This window comes from Onychostoma macrolepis, chromosome 11, assembly GCF_012432095.1.
Source record: "Onychostoma macrolepis isolate SWU-2019 chromosome 11, ASM1243209v1, whole genome shotgun sequence".
NCBI classification, from domain to species: Eukaryota; Metazoa; Chordata; class Actinopteri; order Cypriniformes; family Cyprinidae; genus Onychostoma; species Onychostoma macrolepis.
In genome coordinates, this window is record NC_081165.1 from 199904 (window position 1) to 220148 (window position 20245).

The 20245-nt window shown below is 36.1% G+C and overlaps 1 protein-coding gene across 5 annotated transcripts; it reads right to left on the minus strand.

Moving 5' to 3' along the window:
• Window positions 1-1524: 1524 nt before the first annotated feature.
• Window positions 1525-20177, minus strand: LOC131549756 (uncharacterized). 5 transcript variants are annotated; one of them, XR_009273481.1, is made up of 19 exons: window positions 20020-20158; window positions 19563-19904; window positions 19119-19469; window positions 18069-18173; window positions 17866-17961; window positions 17165-17257; window positions 15754-15828; window positions 14443-14556; window positions 14143-14208; window positions 13732-13821; window positions 13318-13398; window positions 12198-12302; window positions 11783-11860; window positions 11307-11375; window positions 11019-11114; window positions 10744-10842; window positions 7483-7501; window positions 5222-5978; window positions 1525-2317 (listed from the first exon to the last, which is right to left on the minus strand). XR_009273481.1 is itself a non-coding variant. In XM_058792193.1 (18 exons), the coding sequence occupies exons 1-18, from the start codon at window positions 20069-20071 to the stop codon at window positions 2257-2259; spliced, it is 1992 nt and encodes a 663-aa protein (XP_058648176.1). In that variant the 5' UTR covers window positions 20072-20177; the 3' UTR covers window positions 1525-2256. The 5 variants fall into 5 exon arrangements, 2 of the variants coding, with proteins under 2 accessions (XP_058648176.1, XP_058648175.1); XR_009273480.1 differs by having other exon boundaries at window positions 5204-5978; XR_009273482.1 differs by having other exon boundaries at window positions 5204-6545.
• Window positions 20178-20245: the final 68 nt, after the last annotated feature.

Genomic DNA, 20245 nt, shown 5'->3' on the forward strand with positions numbered 1-20245 from the left:
GGCATTTTTGGTTTCTCAGTTCATGACCCCTTTAAAATAGCGCAACACACTTTACAAAAGGCATGGGCATTGTCAATATGGCTTCGAGATATAAAAATCTTCCATCCAGTTGTTGTTAAATTTACATATATATTTTGTTATTCTTCTCCTTAGTCTTCTCCTCCCATTTCTACCAGTGATGCTTGATTCAGCTTCCCACATCTACTACCTACGTAGATATCAAGAGTGCAACTGGGTTGTAGGTTGCCAGGTTGAGATCACTTTGTATGACGTGATTATTCATATAACGTACAAAGTACCACAAGAGCGATAAGAAAGCAGTCGGATCCTATGCATTCGAATGTCATACGATGATCATTCTGCGCAGCGCTGCTTCAAGTCGAACGCACCTACTATCAACGCCTAAACAGAGCCTGTGGTGGTCAGGTGGTACAGCAGTCACGTGGTACAAGTCGTAGCTCTCAGAAAACTCCCAGTTCACAAGTTGTAATTACAAGTTCTACGAGGACATGAACGCTTTTTGCAAGTTGGAATCTCGTAATTACGGGAATTCCAATATGGCATGGACGCACCTTTAGTTTTGGTAAGAAAAAACAAGCCACTCAGATTTTGCTCCCCTATTAACATAAGAAGTGGATCTCATTACAACATCACCACCCCTTAATCTGCACGTTTCCACCCACGGCACTGCTGTTACTTAATATACAGATCTAATATAAACATGTGATTTCTTTCCCAGCTGTTTACCTTCACAAAAATAACCAACTGTGTTTTTAACATAAACCTGTGTGTATTTGACATTTTAAGGACAATAAGACATGAAAGAGCACTTAGTTTAATACTCACATGCTGTGTGACAGCCGCTTCCTGTGCACGTGCTTCGGATGTGTGCACTCAGAAAACCTTATATCAGAAGTTCAAACTGCATGATTTCAGTGCAATATACATGATAATCAAAACCAAACAGATGTTTTTTGGCAGAGTATCTGAGGTACAAGCTGTAAAGGCACAGCCCTATTCTGGAAAAGGGGGCGGGGAGCAGAAGGTCATTTGCATTTAAAGATGCAGGCAAGAAAACATCATGTTTCTGCTTCCACTCAAAATAGGCATTTTCAAAATGATATAATAAATTATCTGTGGGGTATTTATTTTGAGCTGAAACTTCACAAACACATTCTGGGGACACCTGAGACTTTTACATCTTGTAAAAAGGGGTGTAATAGGAGCCCTTTAAAATAATTATATAAGCATTAAAACAATATAAATGCAAACGGGGCAAAAAATAAAAAAAATAAAATAAAAGCGCTTTCAGTTTAGAAATATTTTGAGTCCCCCCTCCCTTGCCTCACAGTGCTTTGGTCCACTGCCCGCTTTCCCCTTTTACCTCACCTACACACAATTCCGTTGGGAGAGAGCAAAGTTATTCAGTAGTTACAGTTGGGGTCAAAATTTTACATACACTTTGCAGTATCTGCAAAATTGTAGGCCTAATTATTTCACCAAGATAAGAGGGATCATACAAAATGCATGTTGTTGTTTTTTATTTAGTATTGACCTGAATAAGATATTTCACATGAAAAGACGTTTACATATAGTCTACAAGAGATAATATTAGTTGAATTTATAAAAACGGCCATGTTCAAAAGTTTACATACGTTGGATTCTTAATACTATGTTGTTACCTGGATAATCCACAGCTGTTTTTTTTTTTTTTTTCTTGTGATACGTTTCACACTTTTCAGATATTTATTTGTAAAAATATTTTGGACACCATTTATCATTTTCAGTCCAATTCACAATTATTTGTCACTTTGTGTTGGTCTATCACATAAAATCCCAATAAAATACATTTTTGTTTGTGGTTATGTGACAAAATGTGGAAAAGTTCAGTGGGTATAAATATTTTTGCAAGGCTCTGTACATAAGCTGTACAGAGCTGTACCCCAATTTGTTTATGGAAAATTTATATATATATATATATATATATATATATATATATTTATTTATTTATTTTTTTTTATTATTATTAGAAGAAACCTTATACTGCCACAAAAATACATCATGTTTTACTTTTGAAATTATTTGGCAACCAATACAAAATTATTCAAGTTATTTGTAACAGAAAGTCACCAGAACATCTGCTTTACAATTTAGTTTTCAGTCTCAGTTTGTTGGGGTTTTTACTCCAGAGGAACTCTTCTTTTGCAGACAGAAAGAGCAGTCAGAGTACAGGATGAATGTAGTTGAGTCAGTTTCTCATATCTGTGTCTGTGAAACATCAGGATCAGTCAGATTCTCCATTTCATGATTCTGTGTTCTGTGTTAAAAAACAAGACAATTCAATTTGTAAATATTTTTTTTTTTTCAGAAACATGACAGTGTCCACATTTTCTTCAGACAGCACAGATCTGCTTGATATAACAATGTCACCTGCAGTGGAAAACACCCTCTCGCTAGGGACAGATGTTCCAGGCACAGCCAGATAACGCCGTGCCAACATGGCAAAATGAGGGTATACAGTAAGTGCTTGTGGGTTTTCCACCATTTCAGTGGATCTGCATCCAAGGGAATACAGTCCACTGCCCTGAACAATTGCATCTCCTCTCAGGGCCGGTTCTAGACATTAGGAGGCCCTAGGCAAAAATCATGTTGGAGGCCCCCCCACCCCCAATAAAAGCACTTGAAACAAATATGATTCCTAACCTTTTTATTTATGCAACATTTAACTTTAAATGTTGTACACGTATACTTATACAGTACAAAAATTTGGAAAATTACTATTTTAAATGCTTTCGTAAGAAGTCTCTTATGCTCGTCAAGCCTGGATTTAGCCTATTTGATCAAAAATACAGAAATATTTTAATAATAATATTGTGAAATATTATTACAATTTAAAATAATGATTTTCTATTTTACTGTACTTTAAAATATATATTTCTGTGATGCAAAACTGATTTTTCATTAGCCATTACTCCAGTCTTCAGTGTCACTTGAACCTACATAAATCATTCTAATATACTGATTTATTATCTATGTTAGAAACAGTGCTTCATGTTTATTTTATAACGTGTGATACTTTTTCAGGATTTTTTGATTATTAAAAAGATGTTTAAAAATAAAAATATTTTATTTTTAAAACAATCTTAAAAACAATATAAGTATTTACTATCACTTTTTATCTATTTAACACATCCTTGCTGAATATCACTGTTTTTTGGGGGGGTTTTCTGTATTTTTGATCAAATAAATGCAGGCTTGATGAACATAAGAAATTTATTTCAAAATCATTAAAAATACACTGAACAAAATTATAAACGCAACACTTTTGTTTTTGCCCCCATTTTTCATGAGCTGAACTCAAAGAACTAAGACTTTTTCTATGTACACAAAAGGCCTATTTCTCTCAAATATTGTACACAAATCTGTCTAAATCTGTGTTAGTGAGCACTTCTCTTTTGCCGAGATAATCCATCCACCTCACAGGTGTGGCATATCAAGATGCTGATTAGACAGCATGATTATTGCACAGGTGTGCCTTAGGCTGGCCACAATAAAAGGCCACTCTAAAATGTGCAGTTTTATCACACAGCACAATGCCACAGATGTCGCAAGTTTTGAGGGCGCGTGCAATTGGCATGCTGTCTGCAGGAATGTCCACCAGAGCTGTTGCCCGTGAATTGACTGTTCATTTCTCTACCATAAGCCATCTCCAAAGGCGTTTCAGAGAATTTGGCAGTATATCCAATCGGCCTCACAACCGCAAACCACGTGTAACCACACCAGCTCAGGACCTCCACATGCAGCATCTTCACCTCCAAGATCGTCTGAGACCAGCCACCCGGACAACTGCTGCAACAATCGGTTTGCATAACCAAAGAATTTCTGCACAAACTGTCAGAAACTGTCTCAGAGAAACTCATCTGCATGCTCGTCGTCCTCATCGGGGTCTCGACCTGACTGCAGTTCGTCGTCGTAACCGACTTGAGTGGGCAAATGCTAACATTCGATGATGTCTGGCACTTTGGGGAGGTGTTCTCTTCACGGATGAATCCCGGTTTTCACTGTACAGGGCAGATGGCAGACAGCATGTATGGCATCGTGTGGGTGAGCGGTTTGCTAATGTCAACGTTGTGGATCAAGTGGCCCATGGTGGCGGTGGGGTTATGGTATGGGCAGGTGTATGTTATGGACAATGAACACAGGTGCATTTTATTGATGGCATTTTGAATGCACAGAGACACCGTGACGAGATCCTGAGGCCCATTGTTGTGCCATTCATCCACGACCATCAGCTCATGTTGCAGCATGATAATGCAGTAAAACGTAACATTTTAGAATGGCCTTTTATTGTGGCCAGCCTAAGGCACACTTGTGCAATAATCATGCTGTCTAATCAGCATCTTGATATGCCACACCTGTGAGGTGGATGGATCTCGGCAAAGGAGAAGTGCTCACTAACACAGATTTAGACAGATTTGTGAACAATATTTGAGAGAAATAGGCCTTTTGTGTAGATAGAAAAAGTCTTAGATCTTTGAGTTCAGCTCATGAAAAATGGGGGCAAAAACAAAAGTGTTGTGTTTATAATTTTGTTCAGTGTAGTAATGGGTCCAAACTTTTGACCTGTATGTACATATTAATCAAACTTTATCTAAGGTAATTTATTTTTTTGTTTGATGAAGATGTTATTGTTGTTGTTACCATATTGACCCGAATATAAGACAATGTTTTTTTCTTGGAAACACATCTGAAAAAACGCAGTCGTTTTATATTCAGGGTCTAGACTTTGACATGTCAATAATACATATAGAAATATGTAATGTAATGTGTGTTGTAAAGATTGCGAGTGAAAACAAAAGAAAAAGAAAAGCTTACAGTGCCGTGACTGTCATGTTAGCCTGATGGGACCAAACTTCCTCTGTAAGTGATTTTAAAACATAAGACAGTACCCAGATTTGAAGACTACGATAAGATTTCTCTTCTACTGTTAATAAAATTTTGGTAGGCTACTATGAGATGGATAGCCTAAATGTTATATTATTCAGATGGGCTACCTGTTATTTTTATGGTATATCAAAAAGTGTATATTTTTCAATGTCATTGTTGGTACATTTTACCAGTATTTACCATACTTTCAAAACAAAAATTAAAATTTTTTTTTGAAAGGGGGGTCATCTTATATTCGAGTCAATATAAAGAGTACCTGTTGTTCAGTGCTCACAATCTCTGTGGTAAGAAGATCATAGACTCTCAGGCGAGTGGTAGAATCCAAGTGTAGCAGTGACTTGAATCGTGGATCCAAAGTGGTGCTCTTGTGTAGGTAATCTTGAACACCAGGTTCTGTGTATCTCTGCTGCAGGTAATTTCTGATAGCTGTTTTGACATCCCTCACTGCTGGACTGTCATCATCGGACAGTACCATGGATTTCAGGATCATCATTTTCATAGGCAAGACCATGGACGCAGATGGACAGGACTCGGTGCACATAAGGGTTGTCACAGTTTTCAGGGGTTTCAAAACTGTGATGACATTCTCAGCCAGTTTAGACAAAGTCACAATGTCTTTAACATTTCTCTTCACAGCTTTATCTGTCTAGCTGCTCAAGACATCTTTCAGTAATATCGTAGCTTGAATTCCATCTAGTTTGTATATCTTGGATGAGATTGTGATTAGGAAGCTGCAGCAACTTCTGTTTTGTCTTCAACACATGGGCCGCTGTTGTGCTTCACAATCTTTCTGATCTTTGCTAGGAGGCGAGAGATCTGCTGCACTGCCATTGCTTTCTGAGATGCTAGATTAATGACTTGGGCAAAGCACCTTTTTTCAAAGTCCAGCAGTTTCAACAGCGTTAACTATTCCTGGCATTGTCAGTAGTCACAGGAATAGGTACATTAGCTCGTTCCAGCTTCCACATTTCCACTGCTTCTGTCATCCCTTTGGCCAAATCCTCACTCGTGTGACTCTCAAGGGGGCATGTCTGAAGAACATGGATTTTCATCTCCCATTCAGCGGTAATGTAATGTGCTGTTACAATCAGGTAGCTTTGTGTAGCCCTTGACATCCAGCTGTCTGTTGTCAGAGCAACCGCTGGTTTTCTATTTGGGCTTTTGTTTTTTTTTGTACAAAGCAGGAATTACAGTCTGGCTGAAATGGGCTTGTGAAGGAATAGTGTAACGGGGCTCAATTACGTTGAGCATGTTCTTAAAACCTGCATTTTCCACTACAGAGTAAGGTCTCAGATCCACGGCTATAAATGTACCGATCGCCTCGGTGATTTGTTTTACCCTGTTTTAATCTTTTGGAAATGTCTGCCTGAATGCTGCGGGGATAGTTTGTAGCATGTGTGTTTCTAGTTTTTATCTAGTTCCAGTTATTGACACACTGGGGTGATGTTGGCGTAAATGAGTTGACATGTTTGAAGTATTGCCTCTGATGTAGCTTATTGTCATGTAGCAGATGCGACATACCGTTGTTTTTTTATCCACCACTCTCTTGCCATCACCCTCATAACACAGGGAAACCAAAGTGGTCCCAGACGCCGGACCTGTTGGTTATTGGAGGATCCTCTATTTCTGGTCTGGTAATTGCATTAACGTTACTAGCCATTTTGCAACGAGCTAGTGCAGCATATGCCTGACTGCTAAATATAATATAATAGTATTAGTCCGAATCGTTCAGTTTGTAATGCGTACTGAACCGAAAGCCTCATACCGAACGGTTCAATATGAATACGTGTATCGTTTTATATATATATATATATATACATGTATGCACACACACACGTTGGTTTTTATGGTTTATGGGGACTCACCATAGGCGTGATGGCTTTTATACTGTACAAACTTTATTTTCTATCGTCCTACACCTAAACCTACTCTCTGTATTTTTAGATTTTCAAAAAGAAAAATTGTGTTTTTTTAAACCTTCTGAATTACGGGGACACCGGAAATGTCCTCATAAATCACCCATTGTAATACCCATGTCATTATACAAATTTGTGTCTGGTCCCACTTTATATTAGGTGGCCTTAACTACTGTGTACTTACCTTTCAATTAATCATTTGGTACAATGCACTTATTGTGTACATACATGTTTTTACATTGTACTTATATTTTAAAAATACCTATATGTAATTACATCTGTAATTAATTTCTGTAATTACATTTATATTTACATTGTTGACCCATCCATTACACCTTAACCCACCCTTAAACCTACCCATACCACCAACCCTGTCCCTAACCTTACCCATATCCCACCTCAATAACAGTAGAAGTGTTTTGCAATACAATATGACCACAATAAGTACATTGTACTTATTTTTTGATGCAAGTACATAGTAGTTAAGGCCACCTAATATAAAGTGTGACCTTGTGTCCTCATAAACCACATAAACACAGACACCCCCCCCCCCCCCCCACACACACACACACACACAGTACATGCATAGGAGCTGTGTTGAATAAAAATCTGAACTTACCCAGATGTAACAATCCTCCCTATATGACAGAAGAGATTAGAGAGACTAAGTTGTTTAAAATGTTAATAACTGATTGAGCAAAATTAGAAAAAGGGCAAACTTAAATAACAGTCTCCCCCAACTGGACACTTTTAATTTGATGCATTTATATGTTTTACCAGAGTTTAACCTCCTTCTTTTCAATCACTGTGTGCATCTGTTGCAAATCAGCATTTTAGATATTTGCAAATATATCAGTAACTCCCCAGGTGAAAAACAAGTACACTTCCATAATGTACTTAAATTGCTCTATTTTTGTGCACTAATTTTGTACTCAATATACTAAAAATGATCCTTTAGTACTTCTTAAGGTCAACTTAAGATCATCTAAGTGTACTCAACTGTGATATTTTGAGACACCATGAATATGAACTAAAATGCACTTTTAACATACTATCTTTGTATTTAAAAAATTTATTTAGTTATGACTTGTAGTACACTTGAACCCATCTTTCATACACTAGTACACTTAAGTGTACTACAAGTGGTAGCTAAATACATTTTTTAAATACAAAGATAATATGTTAAAAATGCATTTTAGTTCATATTCATGGTGTCTCAAAATAGCACAGTTGAGTACACTTAGATGATCTTAAATTGACCTTAAAAAGTACTAAAGGATCATTTTTAGTATATCGAGTACAAAATTAGTGCGTGAAAATAGAGCACTTTAAGTACATAATGGAAGTGTACTTGTTTTTCACCTGGGTCAGCAGCTCATTTCAGGCTAATACAATACTGGGCTACAGTAATACTAATTGTCACGAATCCGGTCCGCGGTTTTCTGTCTGCTTGCCACCAGATATTGCCTTCCAGTTACATTGACTCTCACACTACACAAACTGTTGCATGTCTCCCCGGACTACATTTTCCATTGTCCATTGCACTGATTACACACACAGCTGCAACCAATCAAACACACTTTATAAGCCATGGACTTCCTCTTCCTGATTGCCGAGTATTGTTTAGCATTTATCACTGTGTCAGCGATAGCTACTTTACAGAGCCATTCCAAGTTTCCTGAGTCTAGTTTAGCCTTGTTCTTAGTCTGTTTACCCGTGTCTTGATCCTTGCCTGTTATCTTGTCTTGTCTGATCTCTGCTTGCCCTGAAGTTTATAGCCTGTCTTGGATTTACCCGTTGCCTTGCTGTTTCGGACTGTGTTTGCACCTAGCCTGGACTATTTCCTATTTTGTGGATTCCCCGTTTGCCTCATCCTCAGAATTACGTTTGCCGTCAACTGACTCACACCTATCATTGGATTTCTCTTTCGTCTTGCCTGAACTATACCTGTTGTTGTCGACCCAAGCCTGTTTTATGACCTTGCCTTTGAATAAAGCTTTGCAGATGGATCTGCATGTCTCTCGTTTCGTTCGCCCCCCGTAACACTAATATATCATTATTCAATATATATACACACACATACAGGGGGAAAATTTTTTTGCCCCCTTCCTGTTTTTTTATTTTTTTGCATATTTGTCACACTTGAATGATTCAGATCATCAAACAAATTTTAATACTACACAAAGATAACCCGAGTAAATACAAAATGCAGTTTTGAAATAATGATTTAATTTATTAAGGGGAAAAAAAACCTGTCAAAACCAGCTGGCACTACGTGAAAAAGTAATTGCCCCCTAAATCTAATAACTGGTTGTGCCGTCCTTTGCAGTAACAACTGCAATCAAGCGTTTGTGATAACTGGCAATGAGTCTTTCACATCGCTGTGGAGGAATTTTGGCTCACTCTTCTTTGCAGAATTGTTTTTAATTCAGCCACATTGGAGGGTTTTCGAGCATGAATGGACTGTTTAAGGTCATGCCACAGCATCTCAATCTAATTTAAGTCCGGACTTTGATTTGGCCACTCTTAAATTAAAACCTTAATTTTGTTTTTCTTGAGCCATTCAGAGGTGGACTTGCTGGTGTGTTTGGGATCATTGTCCTGCTGTGTAACCCAAGTGCGCTTGAGCTTGAGGTCACAAACTGACGGCCGGACATTCTCCTTCAGGATTTTCTGATAGAGTGCAGAATTCATGATTCCATAAATTATGGCAAGTTGTCCAGGTCCTGAAGCTGCAAAGCAGTCCCAGACCATCACACTACCACCACCATGTTTAACTGTTGGTACGATGTTCTTTTTATGAAATGCTGTGTTGGTTTTACACCAGATGTAACGGGTCACAAACCTTCCAAAAAGTTCAACTTTTGTTGCATCAGTCCACAGAATATTTGCCCAAAAGTCTTGGGGATAATCAAGATTTTTTTTTGGCAAATGTGAGACGAGCCTTTGTGTTCTTTTCGGTCAGCAATGGCTTTTGCCTCAGAACTCTCCCATGGATGCCGTTTTTGCCCAGTGTCTTTCTTATTGTTGAATCATGAACACCGACCTTAATTGAGGCAAGTGAGGCCTGCAGTTCTTTAGATGTTGTTCTAGGTTCTTTTATGACCTCCTGGATGAGTCGTTGTTGCGCTCTTGGAGTAATTTTGGTAGGCCGGCCACTCCTGGAAAGGTTCACCACTGTTCCAAGTGTTTTCCATTTGTGGATAATGGCTCTGACCGTAGTTTGCTGGAGTCCCAAAGCCTTAGAAATGGTTTTATAACCCTGTACATGTAAACTATTTTGTTTCTCCTCTGTTCTTGAATTTCTTTAGATCGCTTCATGATGTGTTGCTCTTTGAGCATGCTTCACTTTGTCAGACAGGTTCTGTTTAAGTGATTTCTTGATTCAACAGGTCTGGCAGTAATCAGGCTTGGGTTTGGCTAGTGAAATTTAACTCAGCTTTCTAAAATAATGTGGTTAATCACAGTTCTTTCATGATTTAACAGGAGGGGCAATTCATTTTTCACATAGGGCCAGGTAGGTTCGGACAGCTTTTTTTCGCTTAATAAATTAAATTATCATTTAAAAACAGCATTTTGTATTTACTTGCATTGTCTTTGTGTAATATTAAAATTAGTGTGATGATCTGAATCTCTTAAGTGCCACAAATATGCAAAAAATTTAAAAAACAGGAAGGGGGCAAAAACCTTTTCACGTATATATATTATATGTATATATATTATAATGTGTATTTTGCCAGCTTCACTGCCACTTTTTGACCAAACAGTCATTCAGGTCTCTCTCCTTTGACAATAAATGTAATTTCTCTCTCCCTTCCAATACTGTCACTTCTGTATTGCGTTGTGTAATAAAGTCCAATAAAAAAAATAATAAACTTACAGAAAGCATGCATTTGTAAAACCAGCCAATACAAAGCAAAAACACATTCAGAAGGGAAGACAACGACTCTTAGATCCTTCATGACACGCTCACCATTCCCTAAGAATCAAAATGAAAGAATAACATTGAATAGAAAGATGCGAGAATTTTCAGCGAGGTCTTTGTGTAAAAATGGTATGATGCTACACACACACATAATTATATATAAATAATTATATACACACATGTACAGACAAATATACAGTTATTTTCAGAAATTATAGATATTCACTTACGTGCTTTCAGGATCAGTTCTGCTGTCAGTGCAACAGAGTTCAACAAAACAAGTCCAACTGCTCCACACATGAACATGATTTCATTACAGAGAGACACTATAACACACACAAACACACACAAAACAAGCAAACAATCAAATACTTGCTTTAATTATGCAGATCTCTTTTCTATGCAATACTGTCAAATTGGCTTTATGCCAAATAGCATAAATACAATAAAGCTTACAATAAATCATAGGGAGGAAAAATTATTAGGATTTGTATTAGGATTTAGCAGTTAGTAATTACATGCATTTGATCCTTGTTGGCTTGTCTCAGTCTGTTGTCGTCTTCTCTCAACTACTGAATGTTCTGCCTCTGTTAAAACAAAACACGGAAATCTCAATCTCAGTCACTCAAATCAATATGTTAAAAAAAAGAAACTACACAGACAATATTTGTATGGTTTAAGTTAGCTTTAGTTTTGTAAACTGGTTGTGTACTCCTACTTCAATTAACACAAATGTGCTTTTATGACTTTATGTGACTTTGTGCAGTTTAGCACGCACAAAGTCTAAAGGGTATATCTATGTATTAATTAACCAATAATATAACCATTTATGCATTATAATTACAAACAGCATAGTGTTAGTGCTTTATTTTTTTATTTGCCTATGTAAGACATACCACATAATTTCTACTTCTTAGCACCATATTTGTATGCACTTTTATAATTACAGTATGGGGTAAAAGGACATAGTAAGCATTTCAGTGATGGATAATACCTTGCACATTTTCTTTAAAGACCACTATCATCTTCAGAACTTCTATAAATAAAATGACACAGGTCCATTCCAAGTACTCTGTTGATTAAAATCAAGAAATTTTGTTCAGCTCAACATGTCTTACAAAAACAAATTTTTGTGTGTACTCTAAAGATATGTCAAATGATTAGTTTAGCTAATGTGTGGGCTACCACTTATCACTAAGTTGAAAAACTTCCTGTTGGATCTGGAAAATATACATTAATCACAGTACCAGGCCAAGATAATAATAATAATAATAATAATTGTAATAATAATAATAATAATAATTAGTCCTTACATGAGCTTTCCCACAACAAATCTATTTAAATTGTATATATGCTTTTTTAAAGAACGTTTTATATGAAAAATGACTAAAAATAAAAGCAACATATACCTTTCTCTCTTGCCAATATGGCTAGAAGAACATAAATCAATAGAATGATTTCCAGGACTGTTATTGTGATTATCCACAATAATGTTATCCATCTATGGCGGAGAACTATGAATGTAAAGATGGTCATCAGCATTCATTAAAATTTCACAGGTCACATACTAAAACTGATCTCAGGTTTGATACAAATCAATTTAGGGTCATCATGAAATCAAAATTGATCCAATTAATGTTCTTAAAGGGATAGTAAACCCAAAAATGAAAATTACCCCATGAAGCTTTTCCAAGGTTTATAATGGCAGTGGGTCCAGATTTTTGAAGCAAAATAAAGTGCATCCATCCATCATAAAAAGCATTCCACACGGCTCTGGGTATATATAAAGGCCTCTGAATAAAGACCTCTTAAAAGTGAATCGATGTGTTTGTGTAATAAAAATATACATATTTTTCATACTCGCATTCACAAGAGAATAGCATCCAGCAGAGGACGTAGGCAAACACGGTGACAAACGCGGAAGCGCAGAGGAGAGAGCAAAACAAAACACGAAATTAGAAGTACAAAATGAGGATTTGTATGTCGGAGGATTTTCGATATAAACCAAGAGGAGACTGGTTTTCCTTTGCTGTAAACAAAACTTGGTTCTCATGAGACTAGCATATTCTCACCGGAGCTTACGGTACGCCTACATCCTATGTCATCCGCTGGATGCACAATCTCATGTATACACGTACAACAGTTATCGGAGCAGATTGCGAGATTATGGTTTATGATGGATGGACGCACTTTATTGGGCTTCAAAATCTGGACCACCATTCACTGTCATTATAAAGCTTGGAAGAGCCAGGGCATTTTTTAATATAACTCTGAATTGCATATACATTCATATACACTTAGGATGGCTTGAGGGTGAGTAAATCATGGAGTAATTTTAATTTTGGAGTATTTTTTTTTTTTTTTTTTTAAACATACTTGCCTTCATTCTGGTAATTAGTAAATATTATACAGGTTGCATTTCTATTTATTAAATCCTCACAAATGTGTGCATACAGTAACATTATGTGATTTACTATTTCCACACCTATACAAATACAATTATAAGAATTTATTTCAGCATGTACTTACAGTTGAATTTTGCTTGCAGAAGAGGTAAAAATGGTATACAAATAAGCAGTAATGGCTGAACAACTACCACAACAAAAATTTCTAAAATAAGAGAATAACAGTCCATTATTTTCCCATTCAATCAAATCAACAGTCAATAATATGTTATTAAAACTCATCATATGAATTGCTCAGAAGTTCAAAATCACTGAAATGAGAGTCTAGAAGTGGTTTTCTTGTGGAATGCTTAATGACTTAATTCAGTATGTACATTCATGTAAAAATATCATTCTACAAGTTCTGGATCAAGGTGTGACTGGCTGAATTTAATTAATTAATTTATTTAGTTTTACACAGAATAAAAACTTATGTAAGCAAACCACTTTTTGCATATCAGTTTCATAAATTATGAAGGGATTAGTATTCAGGTGTTACCTTCAGAGGGGATAAATAAGATGATGAACTGGAAAAGCTGACAATCAGACAGGATAGAAATAATCAGACAAAATATAAAGAGTCTACAACCTAAGCAAAAAGGAGAGAGAAGAAAGGCAAGCATTAATGGTATGTATTAGATTCCAAATACAGTCTTTCACAGTGGGGGATAACTGTGGTCTGCTGATTACTCAAGATAAATGTCTCAGTTTTGGTTTAGTCACATGATGTTACATGATGTTCCTGTAGTTAGTCTAAGTAGTAACAGACTGTGGTAACAGTCAAGAAACATATTTCAGATTTATTTACCCTTTTGTTTTCATGTGCTTTATCAACTCATTAACACATAGTTTATATTAAACTACATATTTCTACAATTAGAAAAAAAAAAAAAAGAAAAATTGTGTTCACCTAGAGTTTGGTTGCATGGGGAAACCCCACTTGGTCGCTTTTGACTGGGGCGCCTTGAGAAGTCAACTAAAAAACAAACATACCAAACAAAACCAAACACAGTTAGGCCTAAAATGAAACTGTTTGCATCTTCTGTATGTATTTGATTATCGTTTTTGGTAATTGTAGAAGTTAAAAATGTAATTGAACTAAACCATTGGTAATAAACTTATCAACCTAATAAACCTGTGCTCATATATACTTATCCTACCATTTGGCTTTAACAATGTATAAGGAATCAAATCATACAGAGACTCTTACCTATACTCAAGATGAGACAAATCAGCACAACAATTCCAAATAATCCTGCAGAAAATATGCGAGGTTTGGTGTCTGTATCATGTGCTCTCTTTCTCCAGACATATGTAAAAAGAACTATAGAAATAGATAGAAATAAATAAATAAATGTCACACAAGATAGATAATGTCCTGAGCAAGAACAGTATAAAGATGTGATGAACTGAACAGTGTGTGTCAAACAATGTTTTACTGAATTCAATGAGCTCCTATAAGTGGAGATCACCTCACGTACATTATTATGATATTTGAGGAAAAATAATGTATACAAACACATGCAATTAAGTATTAACTATAAATGGATGTAGTCTTATTTTGTAATGAAGAACATTTCAAACATGTCATATTGATAATTGACACCCAGACTTTCTATTATATGCTACTACTAAAAGTTTCTGACAGATATCACTGAAATAGGTGTTCTGAGAAATCACACTTGTAATCAGCAAAAAAGAAAGTAATCCTGGGATACTAGACAGCTGTAAGCACTGTCTGCCTTTTAGTCATTTTGAGTAATCAGGGTCGACGACTTCAGATTTCATGCTTACATGATTTTGGAGAGTGGGGTTACACTTAATGGATAAATTCTGGACAAGTGTATTGGAGTTAGCAAAACAAGCAATAGTCCATAAAGCAGTATCTATGCTTCCATCCACCTATTTTATGTGAATTTTGGAATAATCACAATTTTTTTTTTTTTTTTTTTTTTTCATGTTCAGATGACATGTGAATGAACTACGATGTCAACACATTTACCAAATAAATTTCTGAACGCTCATCAAAAAAAGTCATGTGACTTTGCCTCAACAGATCATGTGACTGGATAACTTAACTAACCAGCACTGATCCTATCGCATGCCATCTTAAATGTTGAATAATTTTGAAATGCCCGAGCCAAAGATTTGGCACGATCACCTTCCATTACTGTCACACAATTGCATTCCCAAGCATTCCCAAACATCAGGCATCCGAACTAACATGACAGTGTTTGTTATTATGTTTCATCTGTGCACTGAGGCACAAGTCATGTATTGTGTAAGAAAAAAAGAGCCAAAAGCTTCCCCTGTTGCAGCAACCTTAATTACTGATATCTTGTGCCAGTTTCCCAGGAAGTGACAAATTTTTCTTCAACACATGGGATGGAAACGGTGCTTTATTTGCAAATGTTTTATGCAATATTCTAATTTTGTGCACACGTTTTGAAGGAAACATAGCTACTGTTAATGTCAGAATAATGAACATGGCCTCTGTTATGTGAAATTTGGATTTTCCTACCTGAATAAACAACGACCGTAAAAGCAGCAAATTCTCTTGTTATTCTGAAAAACCTGATCCATGATTTAAGGTTGTCTGTAGACAGAAAGAGTTGAAAACATCAAATTAATATTTTGTAAAGCACTAATGCACTGCCATGGTACTGTATTATTTTTTAGTTATTTCCTGATTGACTAAATTATATGGTATTTCTGTCAATGGAGAACAGCATTTTTTTACTTGCAAAGTGAAACACTAAAGCATGGTTGTGCATCACCCTGCAGAAGCCAGATCAACATACTCATACTTGATAGTTTCCAACAGATTATTTTTATTAACAAGATTCATGGCATTACTATGTACTCAGCATAGTACAACTTAACACAGCATAGTGTCACGCTTAGCTGCTACGGAGCGAGGAGATGTAGGAATAAACTCAAATAACAGTCTTTAATGATAATCCAAAGGAATACACATAACACAAACACAGGGAACCAGAAGACCTTAGGCTTAGTTCACACTGCAGGTCTTAATGCTCAGATCGGATTTTTTTTGCTGAAATCCAATTTTTTGCGCTGTTGTTCACATTGTCATTTAAATACGACTGCCATCGGTCTCATGTGTGAACCGTATACGGCCCTGAAGTGACTCACATGCGCAGAAGAAGACGTGACGTCAGACGCAGGGCACTGTGTTTGCGGAAATAAAAATGGTTGCTGCTCATGTTAGCGCGTGTTTAGCAATTTTTAAGTTAATGTGCAATCGGAGCCTAAATAACGAAGTGATAAGAAGAAGAATATTAAGAAGAAGGAGAGCACGATTTCCTCCAGCACAGAATTGTGACGTCTGTCGCATTTCAACGACGTAAAAATCGCATGAAATGCGACATGGCTGTTCAGATTGAAGTAGCATTGCAAAACATCGGATATGCATCCGATTTAGGACCACATTTGGGACACTTTAGCCTGCAGTGTGAACCTAGTGTTAGACACCGGACGAAGCAAACAGAACAGAGCATAAGTAACTAAACGAGGGGATGACGAGACACACCTGGAATCAATGAAACACAAGGGGAACAGAAACAGGAAAAAACAAATATGGGCATGTCACACACTAGGGAAAACTAGGTCAATGGGAGCACATGAGCAGCAAAACACACACAGACAGTCCATATTCCTGACACATAGCAGTGTTGAGTTGTGGGTATGTCACTACAATATCTACAATTTTCCTGACACATTCAACATTGTTGCCAAGAATATAATTAGAAAATAATCTGAGGCTGAGTTTATGGTTAAAAAAAAGTCATGCTTCAGTAATTGACATTTTAATGTATTTAAATACAATAGAATTAGTCACTAACAATATTGTAATTCAATGTCTTAATATACAAAATGCATTTACTGAGCTTCTTAAAAAAATCCTAACGTACCTTGAAGATACTTTAAATAGTGCGAAGCCCAAATCAACATTACAGGTCTCAGAATATAAAGAGCACAGCAGGTGACAGTCTCATGCAGAGATCCTGGAACAGAATATTTAATTATGGATTTCAGAGGTCACACTTTATATTAGGTGGCCTTAACTACTATGTACTTACATAAAAAAATTATTACAATGTACTTATTGTGTTTATACTGTATTGCAAAACACTATTGCTGCTATTGAGGTGGGATACGGGTAAGGTTAGGGACAGGTTTGGTGGTATGGGTAGGTTTAAGGGTGGGTTAAGGTGTAAGGGATGGGTCAACAGTGTAATTATAAATGTAATTACAGATGTAATTACATATAGGTATTTTTTAAAAATATAAGTACAATGTAAAAACATGTATGTACACAATAAGTGCATTGTACCAAATTATTAATTTAAATGTAAGTACATAGTAGTTAAGGCCACCTAATATAAAGTGGTACCAGAGATAATAAATGACAAAAAACTGTTATGTGAAAGTGTTGAAGAGTCCCACCATTATGGAATATACACACACAAAACACCAACATGTGAATCAGGGATGAGAAAAATCTTGCAACATTACAAGACGACGAACAAAATCTACCACATTATTAAGATTATATTAATATTATTTTTCATATTTACAAATATAACAAAGAACACTAAACTACTCCACTCACCTTCAGAAAGGCCCCAAAACATGAAGGCAAAGAACATACAGATGTTTGGATAAAAGACCAGAGAAACCTGAATATTCCAGATTTTGTTGCTGGTGACTGGAGAGAAGATGCAGAATAATCACAGTTAAATCAATAAAACAATTACAGTGGATTATAAAGAGTTAAATCACACAAAAATAAGATTTATTCTCTTTCAAACATACCAGTGTTTTTTGATCTGTAGTAGTTCAGAGAGTAGAGCAGAAGCACAGCTCCAGATGTAGCAGCAAAACAGAAAAATAACACAGCTATGTGCCAAAAAGAGAAACCTGTGAAACACAAACATCAGGTATAACTGCACTGAATCAACTTGGTATATTTAGTCATAGTTTCTTATAGAGAAATAATTAAGAGGTTTGCAATTAAGTCAATTCATTCTTTAAATGGATTCCCACAACTATTACATTTTGGCAGCAGCTACTTACATTAAATGTTAAAAGTTATTTGCTGTTTACTTTTTAAATCTAATACACCCACAACAATAGGTGGCGCCAAAAACGCATAAAACGATTGTGCCATGACATATGTAATGTAATGTGTGTTGTAAGAATCGCGAGTGAAAACAAAAGAAAAAGGAAAGCTTACAGCGGCAGTACCCAGATTTGAAGACTACAATAACATTTCACTTCTACTGATAATACAATTTTGGTTGGCTACTATGAGATGGATAGCCTAAATGTTATATAATTCAGATGGGCTACCTGTTATTTTTATGGTATATCAAAAAGTGTATATTTTTCAGTGTCATTGTTGGTACATTTTACCAGTATTTACCATACTTTCAAAACAAAAATTCAAATAGGAATTATGCAATTTGAAAATAATTTTTACTGTTTTTTTTTTTATTTAAATTTTAATGTTTTACAGAGAGAGATAAAAAAAACAAAAACAAAAAAAAAACAAGATTTGGTTTTCAAAAAGCCTTTTTCCAAAAGGTACATCTGGAAAAAGGGGGGTCATCTTATAATCAGGGTTGTCTTATATTCAGGACAATATGGTAGAAACTTTTTTTAAACTATAAGAAAAAAACAGCATCTAGTTCACACCAACTGCAAGCAAATAATGATAGATGTTCATACCATGTCAAAAGCAGTATATTCATATTATTTGAATGTTGGGCAGAGTTAATAAAAATTGCCATAGCCAACAAGGATGTTCATTTAAATATAGTGAAAATAGGCATAGTTTACTATTTGTTTCGTTTGTTGACTCACCCAGTCTCTCCAGTACCACAGTTGCACTGGCTGAAAGTCCTCCAGCAAACACTTGACAAATGTAAACTCCTTTATCCTCAGTTCTGACACTCTTCAGTCTGAGAGAGAAGTTTCCTTTGAGTATTTCAGCAGTGAAGAACTCAACTCTGTCTCTGTATCGCTCGTCTGATGAATCTGGTAAAGCCTTTTTGTTTTGGAAGAGCAGAACCAGAATATTTTCATCTGTCCTTATCCATGAAACCTTTTCAATGTGTTCAGATTTCATGTGAGAGTCTACAGAGCAGTTCAGAGTGACGTCCTCACCATCATATGCAGAAACAGACCGATCTGATCCTGATACTATCAAACACTCTGAGAGAATAACAATGGTTTAAATTCCATTACATATAAAATACATCCAATGCCATTTATATTTTCAGCAGAATTCAGGTGACTCTCACTCACCATGTTTTATTTGAACCACAGTCTCACCAGAATCTTGCTGACTGTAAACTCTACATGTGTATCGTCCCTCATCTTCAGCTCTCAGATTGTCCAGACAGAGGGAGAAGTTTCCATGTTGAATCTGGTCAGTAAAGAAATGAGCTCTATCACGATAATCCTGCTGCTGGGCCTCTGCTCGACTCTCACCATCTTGATACAGATGAACCAGAGCCTTTGAGTCTGTTCTTCTCCATTCCACCTCCAGATCCTCCATTAGTAAGAGTTCATCAACATAACAGGGCAAGACCACTGAAGATCCCATAGGAGCAAACAGAGGGCCAGCGGGACCGTGCACAATGAGGCCTATCAAAAAATAGACAAATTGATTAATGTGTTTATTTAAAAAAAAAAAAAAAAAAAAAAAGTAAAGGAAGCAAATCTATTTTCGCGTAATAACGTAAAAAGTGATAACACTTACCATCAGCGACCATCATAAGTATTGACATAGAAATACAGGTAAGAATGTCCATAATGTAGCCTATTAAAATTAGACAAAACTAACATAAGATCATAAATGATCATGAAAACGAGAGCACGGAAGACACGCCTAAAGAAACACTTTCACTTTCACTTTCGCATTTTTGAACTTCGCGCGTCAAAACTGGATTCGTTGGATTAGAACAAGCGCTGAAATATCACATTCT